The sequence below is a fragment of the Lates calcarifer genome, linkage group LG20 (assembly GCF_001640805.2).
Source record: "Lates calcarifer isolate ASB-BC8 linkage group LG20, TLL_Latcal_v3, whole genome shotgun sequence".
Taxonomy (NCBI): Eukaryota; Metazoa; Chordata; class Actinopteri; family Centropomidae; genus Lates; species Lates calcarifer.
Genome location: NC_066852.1, coordinates 18,441,116 through 18,458,212, shown reverse-complemented (window position 1 = coordinate 18,458,212; position 17,097 = coordinate 18,441,116). Strand labels below are relative to the sequence as shown.

Sequence of the window (17,097 nt, the reverse complement as noted above, 5' to 3'; positions counted from 1 at the left end):
AGAAAAAAATTGGCATTTCAAATGGTGACAGTGAGAGACACACAAGTACAGACAAACAGAAGCAGAGAGATTGTTGAAAGTTGCCATGAGGTGGAAGTGATGAAGGTGCTTTGTTTCTGTTCTTGGACCTCTTACAACTTTTTTCCTGAAGTCATGACACAGCAGAGTAATTAACTGGAAATGAAACCGCAATTTAGAGGGTTAGTTTCTATGGTGCTTTCAAAGCGAGCACAGCTCAGTGCTTGTTTCCGTGCTCGCTGGCAAGAGAGGCTCGGCTACATTGTTTTGGGCCAGAGTTTCCACTTCAATTGCCTCTGTCCCACTTCAAACACACACACACTTCAGTCTTCAGAAAGAGTGAGTGCACTTTTGCATTGAGCATGTTCTGCATGTGCACTGGCATGCAAAAATCAGTGTAGCCCAACTTAGTTCCTTAATCATTACATGACAGAATACACACTCACACACACTCTGATCCTCAACATTAGACTTCAAGCTACAGGATTTGGCACTTGGGAGTTAGATCCGACTTAATTCTTTGATCATTACATGACAGAACACACACTCGCACTCAGTTTGCTCCTCAGCATTAGACTAGAGCCTGTGTTACTTGGAAGTTAGATCCAGCTATAAAAGAGAGGGACCTCAGGACTATGCAAGGAATGTTTTAAGAAAGCAATACAACTTTGTAATAAAGATTATAAAATGCAGTGAAATGTTTCAGCTCAATCACACATTCTAAATCAACCACACTGAAAGATAAACACCTGATACTGAGAAAATTACAATTAGATATTGAGCCAGTAAAAGTAATTTATCATTTTAACTTTTACAATTGTAATCAATATGCTGTATACCAGCTTGGAGTGAAATAATCATTATAACAGACAGAAGGAATAAGTTTTAAAATGAGCAAGACTACAAATATCCTAAAAACAACAGTGTCGTGGCGCAGCCCAGTTGAGCGGCAAGCTGCTCAGGAAAGATAGCTAAAGATAGTTAAACAACAGTAGTGGGTGGGTCAGGCCAGTGAAGAGCTGCACAGCCTGCACAGACAGAGCCAGGCAGCATGAGAGGGTGTGGTGGCCACCGCATGTTTCACAGCAGGCTGTTTGGACAAGAAATTTTTTTTTAAAGAGCACTACAAAGCCTGGATGAGTTCATGGAATTAAGAGTTATACACTCATGTACACCAGTAAGGGTTAGGTTTGGGTCAGCAGGATGTTTCCAACACTGGTTGGAGAGGGGAGAGTTGTTAACAGATAAGAGCAACATGTACAACAGGCCTTAGCAATAGCTATGAAACATTATGTTTTCATTATAGAGGATGGCGTCATAATCATGACTATAAAGCTTACGCAAATGAAACTTTTACTGTTGTGAATTAGAAGAAATCTCCTCTGTAAACTGGACGATAGATCTTAGATTATCTGTATTATCCAATGTTCCTGATGTCACTGGGAAAAAAACGCTTATTGATTCTTATTGACAGAGAAATTAAAGTGAAGAGGATTAGGCTTTTGCACAGTTTGGCTAGGTTCACCCTCTGTATCCTGCTACAATTCAATGAAGAGTTCATTTCCAGTTAATGATATTCTGTGTACTTAAATAACTTTTATATTTAATGATATTATCCTTTAAATAATATTATTTATATAAAAGAAAGATGAATAATGACACCTACAAAAAAACAGAACAACACCAACACGACTGCAAAATTGAAATTGAAATAAAAATGATCTTTAGCTTTAGGTTTACAGCCGGTGAACAGTAATCAACTACACTACCACTAAACTGTTAATTACTTGCTGAACAGGATTTAAATGTGAAGTAAATCTTTCTCCCTTTTTTTACTCTTCCTATGGCAGCAAGGTCAGGGAATGGCCTGGCAGTTTTCATGCAACTTTCACAATTTGCCAAAGAATTCTTCTTGATGGGATTCATCCAAGACCTAGCTTTGATACTAAAAAAGACACAGAACAGATTCAGAGCAGAGGCATAATTTGAGACTGTCTGCCTGAAAATCAAGCCGGTCTTTACATCAGAGCTGATGGGACTGTTCTGTTTCAGTGACTATAAATAGCAAAGCATTGTCTACCATCTATTCACAAGCTTTCCTCTGCCGGTACAGTGAAGGTATTGGGTTTCATATCAGCCGGCTCACCTATGCATATCTCATCATCCGTCTCGGCATCGCCAATACACTGGAATTTAAACTCGTTGAGAGAGTCAGCAAACTTCCTCTTGGCTGTTGACAGACCTGAGAGAAAAGAGAGAAAGGAAAAAAGGAGCTGTTAGGTTTAGTGATGTTTTATTTTACCAGTGAGGACACTTTGGAGACAGTATGCTTTTTTAGCACGAGCAATATTTCATGTTAAGTGCGTTATTCAGTGGGAATTCATAACGATTCAACCATTAACTGTAAAGACTCTTAGAAAGCATTGCATTCTTACTATTACTACATACTCTTAATACATTCATACTACCATGTGAAAGAATACTACTTAAGGATACATTTCTTTGTGCAGTTACTGAAAATGAGAGTGAGTGGAAAAAGCCTGAACTCAGACAGGCGGATACTGTGAGTGGATCCCCAGTGGCGTTAGTGATGAAGGTTGACAGCTCCTACATTTGAATGGAGGTTTGTGTGTGTGTGTGTGCGTGATGAAAAGTGCAAAAAGTTCCATTAAACTTAAGTTACATTAGCCAAGTGAGGCAGTGAAAAGCCTCGGACAGATGGATGCCTTTCAAATTATACATGAGGCGCTAAGAGCTCCTAGGAGACAGACACTCGCAGAGAGTTTGGCCCGCTGTCCATTTAAACTCAAGACAGGGTCACCCCCACTACAAAATTTCCTGTTGCTGGGCGGGCCAAGGTCAGACACATATACAGAATAGGTACAAAATAGCAGGAGGATAGAGGGGAGGACAAAAAGCGAGAGAGACCTCCCTTAACTCTCTTAGAAACCACATAGATTGAGGAACAACACACTGCAAACAGGATCTCACATGCTATCCTGACACTGAGACATGATCAGTTAAAGAAATTTTAATTTAATGAGCATCTATATTGATGTATTTTATAATCATTTATTTACTTCCATGGTCAAATTAGAAAGAGAAAGACAATAAGAGTAACAGTACAGTGTGGTCAGTTGCAGCTGGGAACAGAGGACAGAAACTACACAAAATGTTTACAAGCAAAGATTTATTCCAGTGGTGTTTCAAAAAATACGGATGGAACTTAAAATGAGATCCAGACAAGGATGCAGAGGAGGAGACAGAAAAGAGAGGAGAGATCAAGTGTCTCATGGAAAGACAGATGGGAGTCAGGGAAAGGACAGTGAGTGTAGAGAGAGAAGACAGACAGAGCGTAATTGGCCATGTTTGTGTAAATACCACAGGTCCTCCATGTGTGCGCACGTGCACGTGCCAGTTTGGAAAGATCTGCTGCAGCTTGCCAGTCGCAGAAATGAAATGCAGGCCCAGCAGCTCCTGCATGTGCTGCCAGAAAAACACACACACACACACACACACACGTTGGCACACTCATCCCCCCCTCGCTTGTGACTGGCTCAGAAAAACATAGTAGGATCATGTCAGTTAGCAGTGAGTCACAGTGACTCTGTAGCGTCAAAATAACTAAAGTATGACCAAAATGAGACCACACTCCAACCTTGAAGGATAAACTGTGGTTTTACAGTACCAGAATCCAGTAAAGAAAAAAAAACTTTCATTCAGCTCCATTAGTCAGATGTTGTGACACATTATAATAGAATGAAAACTACAGAAGTAAGTTTGAGGGCAAAAAGCAATGTTGACTGTGCTGAAAATAGACAGTGGACCTTCCATTCTTTCCAGTAGACTGAATATTTTTGAACTGAAAAAGCAGTTCAGTTAGAAAAAGGTTTGCATAAAATGCAAGTGTGTTTTATTGTGTGTGCATCTTATCATTGATAAACTAAAAATAATTAATCAGCAACCATTTTCTGTCTATTGATTGTATTTGGTAAAGAGGTATTTCCAAAGCAATCTTTTTTTTTTTTTAGCTATTGCCTGCAAATAAGAAACTGTTACTCCGTCATAGTCTCTGCTCACACGTGGTGTCGTTCATCACTGCTGAGCAAAAGAAGTTGTGTTCAGGTTTGAGACAGCATGGAGCTTTTATTTCAAAAGCAGAGTATATGGCCTGTTCTTTAAAAATGCTGTGTGTGCATCCGTAGTTATGAAAGCCAGGAATCTCAGCACCTGGCAAAGAGATCTATAAGATACTATAGTGACTCAACTACCTCAACAGGTAAAAGCTCTGCAGACATATCAGGGTGTTGTATTGTAAGACAGCTAAATCGTACATGTTAATAACTAATTAAAACTAATGGTTTGGTTCTAGGAAAAAGCCCTAAAGAAAAAAAAGGAATTGTTACTTTGCATGTTTATAAAGCACAGCATTTAAGTGATTAAACACACTCATTCCAAGCTTTAAAAGTTGTTACAGAGAGTTTAGTGATTTATATACTTAACAAGGTGGTTGTATACAGATTTTTGGTGAAGTACCATCTTACATATTGTCAAATGAGGCTACACTGACAACAGTTCTTAGGTATAAACCATATTAAAACACATTACTGACAGGCTCTACCTTTTCAGATGTGAGGCCACTGAAGTGCCGGTTTTCCATCACACATTATTCACTGACCTTTTATATTTGCAGCTTTTCATTTGTTCTGTCTGGTAGCATGAGTGTGTTATTTTCAGCATGGGTGGCTTCGGTAGGGATCAAATCCAGCTCTAGCAACTCTGATGTCATGTTGTGTGTCCACTGTGCTACACAAAACTATATCTCTTTTACTATATCTCTCCTCCTGAGTCTCACTTGTCCGCTCTCGTTTTTGGCCTCTGTCTTTCCTTCCCTTCTCTTTTCGGACTGCTCCTTCCTGCCACCGACAGTTCCTCTCAGCACCTTGTGAGTGAAACGTGCCTGTCGTGGATAATTTCTTCACTCTGGTTCCAGCCACACTCCACATGCTCGCCTTTATTAACATCAAAACCAAGCACAGATGAAGGAGTAGGAAAATAGAAGGGCATTAACAAAACACTGCCTCGGATACAGTTACGCTTATGATTATGTGTATTCTAATAGTTGACACTGAGATTGTTTGCATATCTGTACAGCACCGAGGCCTACATTAGAAAACATGACATCAGCAGGCAGGCTCCTAATTTAAATTTAAAGAGGCAAGTAGGCATTTTCAAAGATACTTCAACACAGATATAGAATAAAAGCAAAAAGTTTGTACATTTGTTTTCGGAGCAGGATCCTGTGCCCATTTCAGCATCTGCATTTTAAAAGGGACTTCTACAATGGTTTCAACATTCAGCTGCTGTAAGACTGTGCATGGAGAAATTGGTGGGTGATGAATTTCTTCCTGTATGTAAGTGAGTTAGGAGAGTAGCCCTTCCTCTCCATGTTTGATGCTGACACTTTAGATCTTAGACCTTTAACAGCCAGAATTCAAGCCTAAAGAGACTGATATCTGTTTGGTTTGATAGCAACAGGTTTTCTATCTCTGTTGAAATAAAACTGCCTCTACTACCCGAAAACATCTGAAGCATTTAGCAGCTGGTGGTGGAGAATAAAAGCCGTTGGAGACCACTCACTACACTTTTTAAACCTTCCCTTTGCAAATAAGCAACTTAATTACTCATTACACATGTGGGGAAAAGTTCATATCACATGATCAGAAAATCACTTCTATAAATTGTGTTTTTAAGCTTTTATTTTGAAAATTCAGAGTAACAGTACAGTAACTGTAACAGTAACTGTTCTCATTAAGACAAGCACACATGATAAACCTTTACAAGAAGGCAGACCTGGGTATTGTCGGTTCATAGTTGCAGAGCTGAGTCATAGTTGACCAAGACTCAACTTAATCAAAGAAATATTTTTAATTTAGCATGAAGCTGAAATTTATGTGGTTGTTTAAAATAAACTGTCATAAACTTAAGTGCATCTCAAGCAGAGCATTAAAACGTTACCAAAACATTTTTAATAGATTTCGCCTGGTGTGAGCGTCCCCTAACCCTCCAATAATGAATGCTGGCAGAGGCACATTAGGTTAGACCATTATATTTTATAAGGGCATTAAAAAAGTACAGCATTCACCACAGTTCATGCATCAGTAAAACAAGCATCCAAAGCCTAACACTAATCCTGAAAAGAAAATGCTCATTAGGCATTAAAATGGATTTGTCTATAGATTAAGGATTGCAGTATTATTGTGGAAAGTGAGTCTCCCTCTCTACTCAGAACATTAAGACTTTAGAGTGTCAGTTTCACAATGTGACTCAAATAAAAAACCCTAAAATAGTCTTTTGTGATGATCAGAAATATAAATGGTTGTTGTAACTGTCATGTGTTAACGTTCGGTAACTCAAAAGCTCAACACGAAATAGTCCATTTTGCCTTCAAGATGGACCATTTAGTCTTCACTTTATTTTTTCTAACAGGTTACAAAAATATACTTTATTGGTCATTTATATATTTAGCTGTCTAAGAATGTAAATTAAATGAATTAGTTTTTATTTTCATTCTTTAGCTTCATTCTGGATGTTGCATTATAAGGCAGCATACAACACAATGGCCAATATTATATTAAAGTCTGATTTGTCCATCCAGATGTGTTCAGTTCCTTACAATAATTTGGTACAGTCAATTTTAATCTGTTGCAGTGTGTGCTGAAACTATTATTATGACATTATTGTTTGTATCATTGTTCGCCAGTTTTTTGACAGTGCTGCTAACAAAATAAGTAGTTTTTTTCGAATTTGACAAGTTCCATGCTGTATTTACATACCGCAAGCAATTTCACTGTTTCTCTCTATTTGTGTTGGCGCTCTGATCACTGTGAAGTATGACTTTATTCCACTTTGAAAACAATGACTTCACGTTGCATCACTCAAAACAGCGATGAAAAACAAGCTTGTTAAGTATGCATTTCTGTTTAGTTTACTTGACCTTGGAGGACGTCTCAATGTACATTTTGGCAAACACTGTAATGAGGTAACACAAATTTTTTCTGGCGTCGATACGTGAATACATCACGCATGTCAGATAAATCATGCGTGTCATGTCACTCCCAAAGCTATGTTCTCGAAAGATGCTGGCAACAACGACACGTTCAAACACATGCAGGCACACACTCACACACCAGCCGCACACTCAAACCATGTTTTCAAATCAAAACCACATTGCTGGCCGATATGATTCGGTAAGGTCTTGCCAACACAAATGAATTACTACAAAACATAGAAAGAATTACATCCCACAATAAGCACATTGTCCAAAGAAGCCTTTGTGTAAGAGAATGTCTACTTACAGATGTAGGGAGCAGTGATGCCTTACCATTTATGGTAGCTGTTTCAATGCAGTGATTACACAAGTTCAAGCCATAGATTAAAAGATACTGAACTGATGTGTGTGATGAATAAAATAACAATTAATTTTAACAAAAATTAAATTACGCCTTGTAGTATTTAGCCAAGCATTTAGTTAGGATTTATGTGCTGATGTTTTCCAGATGTTTAGGCTTTTTACTGCCTAGTTACTCAGGATCATGAACAGACTTTGATGTGTAGTAATTTCTACAATCAGTAGTAATCAAAACTATCTACGTGGCTAGATACCATATGGGAGGAGCACAATAACATTAATGTGTCATCTGACCTTGAAATGCCAATAACACTGGTTATTTTCATTGAACACAGTCAAGGTAAATAACCCACCAAAAAGAACTGAATTACATGTTATGTTGCCCCTCCTGCTACGTGCAGCAGCATTCCATCGCTGGTATTGCTGCGTGGGTCTGTAGTTAATGTGATAAAAATCAACCGTTGGATGGAAAAACTTTGAAATATTTTGAATATGCAATACTGAAAGAAAAAAAGCACCATTGTTGGTGGTTCACAGATGATGCTCGGATGTCACTGCTGTTTAGTATTTGTGTATTGTGTATGTGTCCAGGCAGGAAGGACAGCAGAGGACAGTAACAGCTAAAAATAAGTGACCCTGTTGACTCTCGCCTCTCTGTCCTCTTCCCCTCTTCTCTAGCACTTGTTCGACAAAATTCCCCCCATTCTTCTCTTTTTCACTTCCTCCTGAGCTCATGACACCACCCAATGGAGCAATGCACAAACAAACAGCACCGAGTAACCATAACACATGAACTTGGGACTTTGAATCCTAGTAACTGATTCAAATCTGCCCTTGCAAACTCTTATACTAACTCTTACAATGTTATCATAACAGATGGAAAAGATAGCAGTCACAAGTTATAATAATAGTAATAAAGTAAATATAAATATAAATATAGTAATAAAGAGGTAACATTGTAACAGACCAAAACCAAGCATAATAATTTAGAGATTAAACAATTAGTCAATTCATTGACAGAAGATCAACTGGCAGCCTAAAAAACACTGATCCAAACTTCTACTAGTTTTCTTCGTTTGCTATTAAGGTAACTTGAATCTTTTTTTGGTTTTGAACTGCTGGCCAGACAAAACAAGACGTCTAAATATGTCAAATTGTGTTCTGATTAAAAGTTATTGTCATTTTTCCAGACGTTTGTAAATCAGGCATTTTAAAGATCAAACCATTAAACGATTAATTAAGAAATTAAAATAATCATTAGTTGCAACCCTACATCAATTAGTTATCATCATGTACTTACAAGGTGACCACAGGTACTGTGAACAAAATAATGCTCCTAGTCATGACACAAGAAGTATCAAGAGCTGGTTTGAAGGAAAATAATGACCTGTCCACTACAATCTATTGAATTCACTGAACAGTAATGTATGCATGGTCAGTTGTAACATGGGGATAATACAGGTGCTTTGTTACGGTCATGACATCTGGACATGTAAAGTGAAAAGTGGTCCCGCCTGAGGCAAAACAGATGTTTCTTTTTTCTGGCTTGTCACATAGGTATTTCATAAAGAGGGTTTGCTTATCATGTGTGATTATGATACTACTGTGGGAATCCTGTCAATACTGAATATGCCAGTCACATGCCCTGTCTACAGTTCAACAATGACATTTTGAAGGACCATGGTTTGGATACTGCTGGAATGAGGCATCCTGCTCACAAAAGCAGTACACACACATACATGCACACATAGCACTGTAAGATTCTGTAATTAACCACAACCATGCAGCAGCACTGTACAACGGCTGTTATGTGTATTAACTCACAAACACACACATACACAGTCCGAAGAATGGGTCTGTGTGATATCAACAGGATATCCAGCAGTAGCTTGAAATCTACAGAAGCTTTGTTCTACAAGCATGTGAATAGAAACCCTATTCATCAAGTGGGACAAACACACATAGACACACACACACACATGCACACACACACACCAAACACTATTCATCTGTGGGGACAAAGACAGATTTCAGTCTCCTCATCTAATTCTTTACATGAGCCAGCAGCCAGTGAAAGACTGTCATATATATATAAGTGTTTGTGTATATACAAGTTATATGAGTCACTGTGTTTCTCAAATACTGTATGTCAGAATGAAACAATGATGCAGTCTTGAATTTACGTTATATAAAGTTATATAAGTTCCGTGTTTTCATAATGTGACAAATATTTGGGTCTACAGTATAGCCCGACTAATACTGGATTTTTGATGCAGATCATACTGCATCATACTGCTGCCAAATCCCTTCACCTCTCAGTACAATCCTGTAAAACTGACCCTGATATCTGACACCTGTACAACTGCCCCTGGACAAGATGTGCTTGCTTTCTTGTATGGCAAGCTCTGAATGTGTGAATGGTGTACCGGAAAGGTTAATATTGTCAAAGTCAAATATCATGACTGTGGTATCCGGCTACCTTCATACTGAAAGAAATACAATGTAATTAAAACCGTGTGACTTTGAAAGTAAGTTCATTTCTGACCAGTCCCTTTCCTTCCTCAGCAATAAAGCAGGGTTGGCTTTAAAAAAAAAAAAAAACAAAAACAAGGAATCAAACACTGAGCATAAGCGTGCAGTACATACACTAGCTTTCCTGTTGGACAGAATAACAACAAGGTCACCTTGACATTTAGCAGGGAGGAAGAACTTCTGTGTGAGAGAGAGAAGGGGGGAGGAAGTGGAGATGGCTTCTTTTAGACGTTGCCATAGTGAGTGCAGGTTGGGGGGAAAGCAGAAGTCAAAGGTCACTCTTCGCCTGTCCATTCTGCTAAGTCAGCTTTATGGGAAGCAGACTGGCTCCGCGCACATTGATGGACAACATGTACTGTCTCATCACTCTTCTTCTGACCACAACAGAGCATATACGAGTGATTAAGGTCAAATCTGGCCATGAACGTAGATCCCGTTACAGACCCACATTTCAAGTCCATCTTCCGCCTGTAATACAATCCACCAACACAGCTGGAGAACAGTAGGAAAAAAAGCTCACCACTGTCCAGTAGTATTAGGCCTATACCATCCAATGCCTTGTCATAGGGTCCCTGGGCTGTGTAAAGTGGGTTAATGTTTGGAGGTTAAAGGTGGATTACTAATCATAGTGGAATCACATTCAGCGTCTGTAGTCACTGGAATATACTGTGGCATGAGTGGTGTTAATTTTATGGTTTTCTTGAAAAACAGTATGTGAGCGTGTATTCCAACTGAGTAAGAACAAGAAAGTCAATTTTAATGTTCTGTTATGGCACAAGAGGAATCACATCCAAGATCATTTCAGCACTGTATAAGTTTGCATTGGATGCAACAGCAATAACGTCACTACAGAGATCGAGAGAAAAGAGTGAGAGATTGGCAGGGGAATGGGGGGAGAGAGGTGGAAAAGAGCTCAGAGTTATATTTTATCTCATCACCTTCCAAGGGCTAAGCTGGCTGCCTGTACAGTAAATATGTCATCAGGACAAGCTCCTGCCAAGATGCCTGGAAAACCTCCAGGCCGAGGCTAAGTCTTCACACATCCTTGCACACGTGCAGGACACACATGCATACAGATACTGTAAATGTATGCAAGCATATGTACCAAAACTGACACCATGTCACACTACAAATATATCAGTAAGCTGTATGCGAGGATCACTGTAGTCACTAGGCTTGATCCTCTGGAGATCTCACAATCACCTGTTTAATAGTTTTATTTAGGATATCTCAGTCTGAACCGCAGTTTTTGACCGATCGACTGACAATGTCATCAAGTCCAATTTTGAAAACTGATTATTAATTCAAATTAGTTATTAAGTAAAAAGAGCTGGTGGCCACCCACACACCATCAGCACAACATCTGTTATAGAAGAGACATTTTGGTAAAAGACTTTTATTAGGAATTTAAGGCATTTGAGATCTATGATCAAAACAATGTTGTTGGTGGTTTCCAATTCACAAAAGAAAAGGTCAAGTAACGAACATTTGTATTACTGTAACTTACACAATGTTTGTAATGCAAATTTTTCTGACATCTTATTTGCACAGCACTGAAATCTATCAGAAATTCAATGTGATTTAACATATAGAAACGGCATTTTATTGGCTGCATGGCTCCGCTTCCTATTACCAGCGTAGTGACCATGCATGTGTGTGCTCCAGGGCAATCCAAAATGTACTTACCACATCAACTATAGCTGTTTCAACAGACAGAAAGGTAAAACAAACAACAAAAAAAAAAAAAACCCACACACACACTCACACACAGCTTCTACATACCTCTCAATCACACACTAATTGCCGCCACTTGTATAAATATTCCTGCTGGTGGTTTAACTACAGGCTGACACACAGACCTGAGGTCCAATACCCCCCACCGACCTCCAACGCCAGCCATTCACTGTCAGATTTATATTTAACACACATTTAACCACGGAAATCAATGAAGAGGGAAATGAGGTAATAGTAAAGCTACCATATAGTGCTTAAATTTGACACTGGTTCAGAATTTTTCCACATTTTACAACAGTGAATGAGACTGACTGTACAGCTGCTAGTTTTCCAGCATAACAAGTAAAATATATATTTATTATTGCAAACAGGATTAAACCAAAATGCCTGATTGATGATTCTTCAGTTTACAACTTTAATTTGTGTAAGACTCGAAGACTGAAAACATTCAATCTCATAAATCCCACAACATCTGTAATACGGTGACAAACACGTCAGTTAGTCTGTCCAGGACAGGGGTCTCTCCACGAACAGATTACAAACACTTGTTTTCATATTTACTGGGATAATGTTGTGAAAACCTTTGTGTGTTTGCCAGCAGCAGCTCTGTGGACCATAAACACAGCTAAAGCTGTGATGGAACTCCCTCGCATGTGGGAGTCATGACAGTAAACACACACACACTCTCAAAGAGGGGCACTCACTGGCCCACATTTGGAAGCACTTGTAAAAGCAAACATGGGCCAACACATGACGCAGCACTGGGGTTGACAAAGCAGACCCGACAGACACACACACACACACACACACACACACACACACAATGGAAACACTTCCAATGTCTATCTCAGCAGATGGCTTTCATCACATCTGAATGTGTCAGTGCAGCGACTGAGGGGGCAAGTGCTTGTTTGTGTGTGAGAGAGAGAGAGTGTGTGTGTGTATTGTAAAAAGTTACCTGAGAACAGTCAGAACCTATTCATTTCCCCCCATATAGTACGCCACTCTTTCATCAAGCTAAACTATCTAAAAACAACACACACACATGCAGCACACACACCCCACTTGAATCTTCATTCCTGTTTAATGAGTGTCAAACTGCCCATCCCAGGGAGGAATCCCAGGGAAGGAATTTAAAGAAGGAGCAGGAGGAAAGAAAAAGAAAATCACAGAGAAACAACTTGAATTACGAATTTAAAGAAATTCCTCCTAAATCTAACTTAGATTATAAAGTCAGCAACGCACCGTGCTGGTTTATGGTGGCTTTTCTTTGCCCTGTAATAGCACTTTACCCATCAGAAACTGGATGAATGGTGGTCAGAGGCCAACAGAGTGATTAACAATGGCTAAATAAAGCCTGGGAACAAAAAAGAATTCAACAATGTCACACACACACACAGTCCTAACTAGAATGAAGTGAGAGTCAGATGGTGGAGCGAGCAGGGCAGGAAGAGACTGGGGGAAGCAGGGAGAAGCAAGAGGAAGAAAGTCATATAGTTTTAGAGAGGGGAAAGAGGGAACTGAGCTGAGAAACAGCTGTAAGAGAAGGAAATGTGAGCTGCTGCTGGCTAGATCTGAGGAGTCAGAGAGGAAGAGGAATAGAAGGATATTTAAGGGGTGAGGGTATATTAGGAAGGAAAGAAAAGCCTGGGGAGGGGATGGAAATTTTATCATTTAATATTTCATTTTGAAATTAGACGCATACAAACACGAACAATCATTTAACACTTAATATTATCATGTCTAATGTCACTGTCAGATTTTTTAGATTTTCTTTTAATCTTTTGCTATTGTATTCTAGTTTTGCTACAGTCACATCAGTTGTTGTGACTGACTTAAGTGGAGTTTCTTGCTTTGTCTTAACAGTCAAATTCATTAATTAGGGTTGTAACTTGTTATTTTCATCTGTTTCATCTGTAGTTTCAAAGTAATTTATCAATTAGTCTAAATGAATACCACAGGCTCAAAGAGCCCAAGGCAGCGTCACCATTTACAATGATATAACACAACAAAAAGCAGCAAATTCTCATATTTCAGAAACCAGAATCAGCAAATGTTGATATTTTTGCTTGATAAATGATTTAAATGGTATCTAAGCTTTTGTCTTATTGTTTCAGCACTACTCCCAAACACTGACGTCATACCTTCTTCTGAGACCAGCACTGGTCATGCTCTGACAAGCAAACAAAATGTCAAACCAGCATGAAGTATGCATGTTGAAATATCTGAACCTTCACTCTATATCTTCCCCAAGACAATTAAGCACTTAACTTCCAAACAGAATCTGTGGGTAAAATTATATGACTCACTGCATAACTGACTCTAATAGTTGGAAATTATCTGCGGAGCTTTGGAAGTAAGAGAGGGAAACACTGTACATCATTGAGGCTTCCACTCTCTCCCTCCTCTTGTCCCGGGCCACATAACTACTGTATCCTAGCAACAGGCACAAAGAAGCCAGGTCACCCCAAGGAGCAGGAAGTTCAGCTTCCTTGTCTGTTTTTGATGGGTGGGGATGTCTCTTATACAGTATTTCTACCTCTTTCATCTAATCCCCTCTTTTTGTTTCATGTGTTACTCTTCTGTTCTTGTTTCAGCTTCTCTCACTCATTCATGCTCCGTCACACTCATCCCCATTAACTCTACGGTAACCCTCTTTCAACCTCTCTCTTTCTGTCTCCCCACTCTCTCATTTTGGCACTGCCACGCCTGTTGCTGACACAGCAAACACAGACAACTGGGGAGGCTTTCCTCTCTCTCTCTCTCTCTCTCTCTCTTTTTTAAAAAGAGCATCTGTGGGGTGAAATCATCCTGCAGACCGCCGGCTGCCGCTGGAAAAATCCACAGCAGGAATGTGGGACAATCTGACTTGGAATCCGAGCAGAGGACACAGGGCCAGAAATGCCCTGCTCTGGCTAAAACTGACCTCGTAATTTAAAGGAAAACACCAAGTTTTCAGCCAGATTTATGACATTCTTGTGAAGTGAGGAGAACACAGACACCACAAGTATCCATGTGTCCCCAGTATCATTTGCTTTACGGCTCTGTACATGATGTTGAGATAGTGTGCAGTGGAAAAAGACTGATATTGTAAAAAAAAAAAGAAGAAGAAGAAGAAGAAGAAAGAAATTCAGATGATATAGATTATCAGTTTATTCTATGGAGAGGAACCACATTGTCATCCACTGTGTTGTGATTTTAGACTGCATACACTTACGGCATGTCACTTGTGTTGTGGTTAGTCCATAAACATGACACTTACTCGCAGACAATTTGACACAGTTGTCTTTAGTATATTTTGCTCGATAAATGACTTCATCATTCATTGCTTCAAGCTTCTGAAATGTGAGGGCTTTTTTTATTCTAATATTGTAGCATACCATTGGATTTTGGACTGAAATACAAAGACAACATGGGCTCTGGGAACTTGAGATGGTCATTTTCCATAATTTACTGCCAATCTGTAAAGATAAAATGTAACCAGTTGACTGAAAAGATATAAATGGACTAAATAATAATAAAAAGCTATACCTTCCACATGGTTCAAATGTTATTCTTGCAGCACATTTTTCTTAACTGTCACACCATCTAGTTTAAAAGCATCTCGTGTTTCTCACTGACTCACTTTTAAGATAAGAGCCACCAACAATCCCTCAGTGTACTGAATGATAAAGCACTCTTGTCAAACAGATGATTAGTCAATTAATAGTTCTGTCTATCAGCAACTCTTTTGATATTCTGATACTTGCTGATTCCAAACGTTACTTTGAGCTTCCCCTTTGTAAGCGTTTGCCGCTTTTATGATAGTAAACCTCATATCAAACTGAATATGTGATTGTGGGCTTTCAATTTTTCATTGTAATTTTCCCAATTTTCTGACATTCAGTAGACCAAACTAACAAATAATCCAGAAAAATGACTGGCAGATAAATCTCTATTGAACATAATATTTGCTGAAGCTGTAGAACTCACCAACACTCCCAATAACAACTCATCTAATAGCATTCCCTGATATGACAACCATGACATAACCAAGAGCCCAGGCATCCTCTTCAAAACAGGAAACATAAGAGAGTATATGACCTTGCCTTTGAGAGCTGACAGCAAGAACAGGGGATGACACCGAGGTAAATGACGCAGACGCAAACACACAAAGAGTGACAGAAAGAAACATGCTGACAGAGGAGGGGATAAAAGGCCTCTCTGAAACAAGGTGGGAGACACGGAGAAGGAAACAAGAGCCAGAGGATGACAGAGTAGTTTTCCCCCTGTTGTGGCTTGTTCTCAGCTCTGGGAGACTCTGTTGTCCCACTTGAGGTCATCGCTGGTACGAGACAAACTAAACGCCATTCCAACACAAACAGTGGAAAAAGAACATTTAGTCTTTATCATTATGTCAAGAGGTTGTGAATAAATCATATTAAAGCAACAATGCTGAGGCCACTTTTTTCACACATTTTCCATCAGCTTTGCCCAAAACCTTTCATGATGCAGTGTTCTCAGATAATGAACCAAAACAATTCAACTGCTTAAGTCTGACAAGTAGTTTAGCTTCTCATGCAAACAGTGTTACTACACAAAAAAAGAAGACATCTTTATCCTTTAAAAGCCATTTTCCCTTGAACTATGCAATGTCTAAGCAGCAGTCTGCAGTATAAAAGCTTGTTGGGCACATGATAGATCAGACCAGTATGGCGAGAGTGGTGATAGGAGAAGGAGAAAGGCTGGAAACCACACTAACCAGATTAGTGCCAGTCTCCAAATAGCCTTCGTCCACTTCCTCCCCTACGCCCGACACAAACCTGACCTCTGTTCCAGACAACAACACAAACATACAGCAAAACACTGCCTACAACTCTCCCTGAGAGCCAAACTGTGACCCTGTGAACTCAGTTATACTAAAGGCATTGTTAACTGCTGGTTACTTTAAAGCCGCAAGACATATATTTTGCACATTTGTATTGAGCGGTACACTAACTTCTATACCTCTGAGTGAGTCTAAACATACAATTAAACAATAAAGTGCTTAAAAATCCCACCAAGCAAAGCAAAATGGTGAAGCTTTCAATCTTTAAATATTTGTAACAATTTACCACCCCTCTGGGTAATCAAACCTCAAAACAGCTGCTTAACCTGCCCTTTCAGATTGTGCCTGCACTGATCAACAAGAAGTACAAAAAGTCCCCAAGTGTTAATAAAGGCCACAAATTGCTATGTTACTCAGGAGGGATTGTTGTTATATACTGACAATTCCTTCATGATCGTAATTTATGACAATTATTACAGCTATTATGTCTGCCACGCCAGTCACAAACACATTACATGGCTAATGGAGTATCCTTTAGATGCCAGTTCTACACCGTGGCAACTTGCCTTCTATGGATGCCAACTTCAATTCCAAC

General features: G+C 39.2%; 1 protein-coding gene across 1 annotated transcript in view; it reads right to left on the bottom strand.

Annotated features, from left to right (window-relative positions):
• LOC108893483 (rho GTPase-activating protein 26) overlaps positions 1-17,097 on the bottom strand; it is an 85,628-nt gene that overhangs the window by 46,385 nt on the left and 22,146 nt on the right. The window contains exon 2 of the mRNA XM_018691552.2: positions 2,165-2,260. Within this exon, the coding sequence (XP_018547068.1) occupies positions 2,165-2,260 (96 nt within the window). The remainder of the gene's footprint in view (positions 1-2,164; positions 2,261-17,097) is intronic.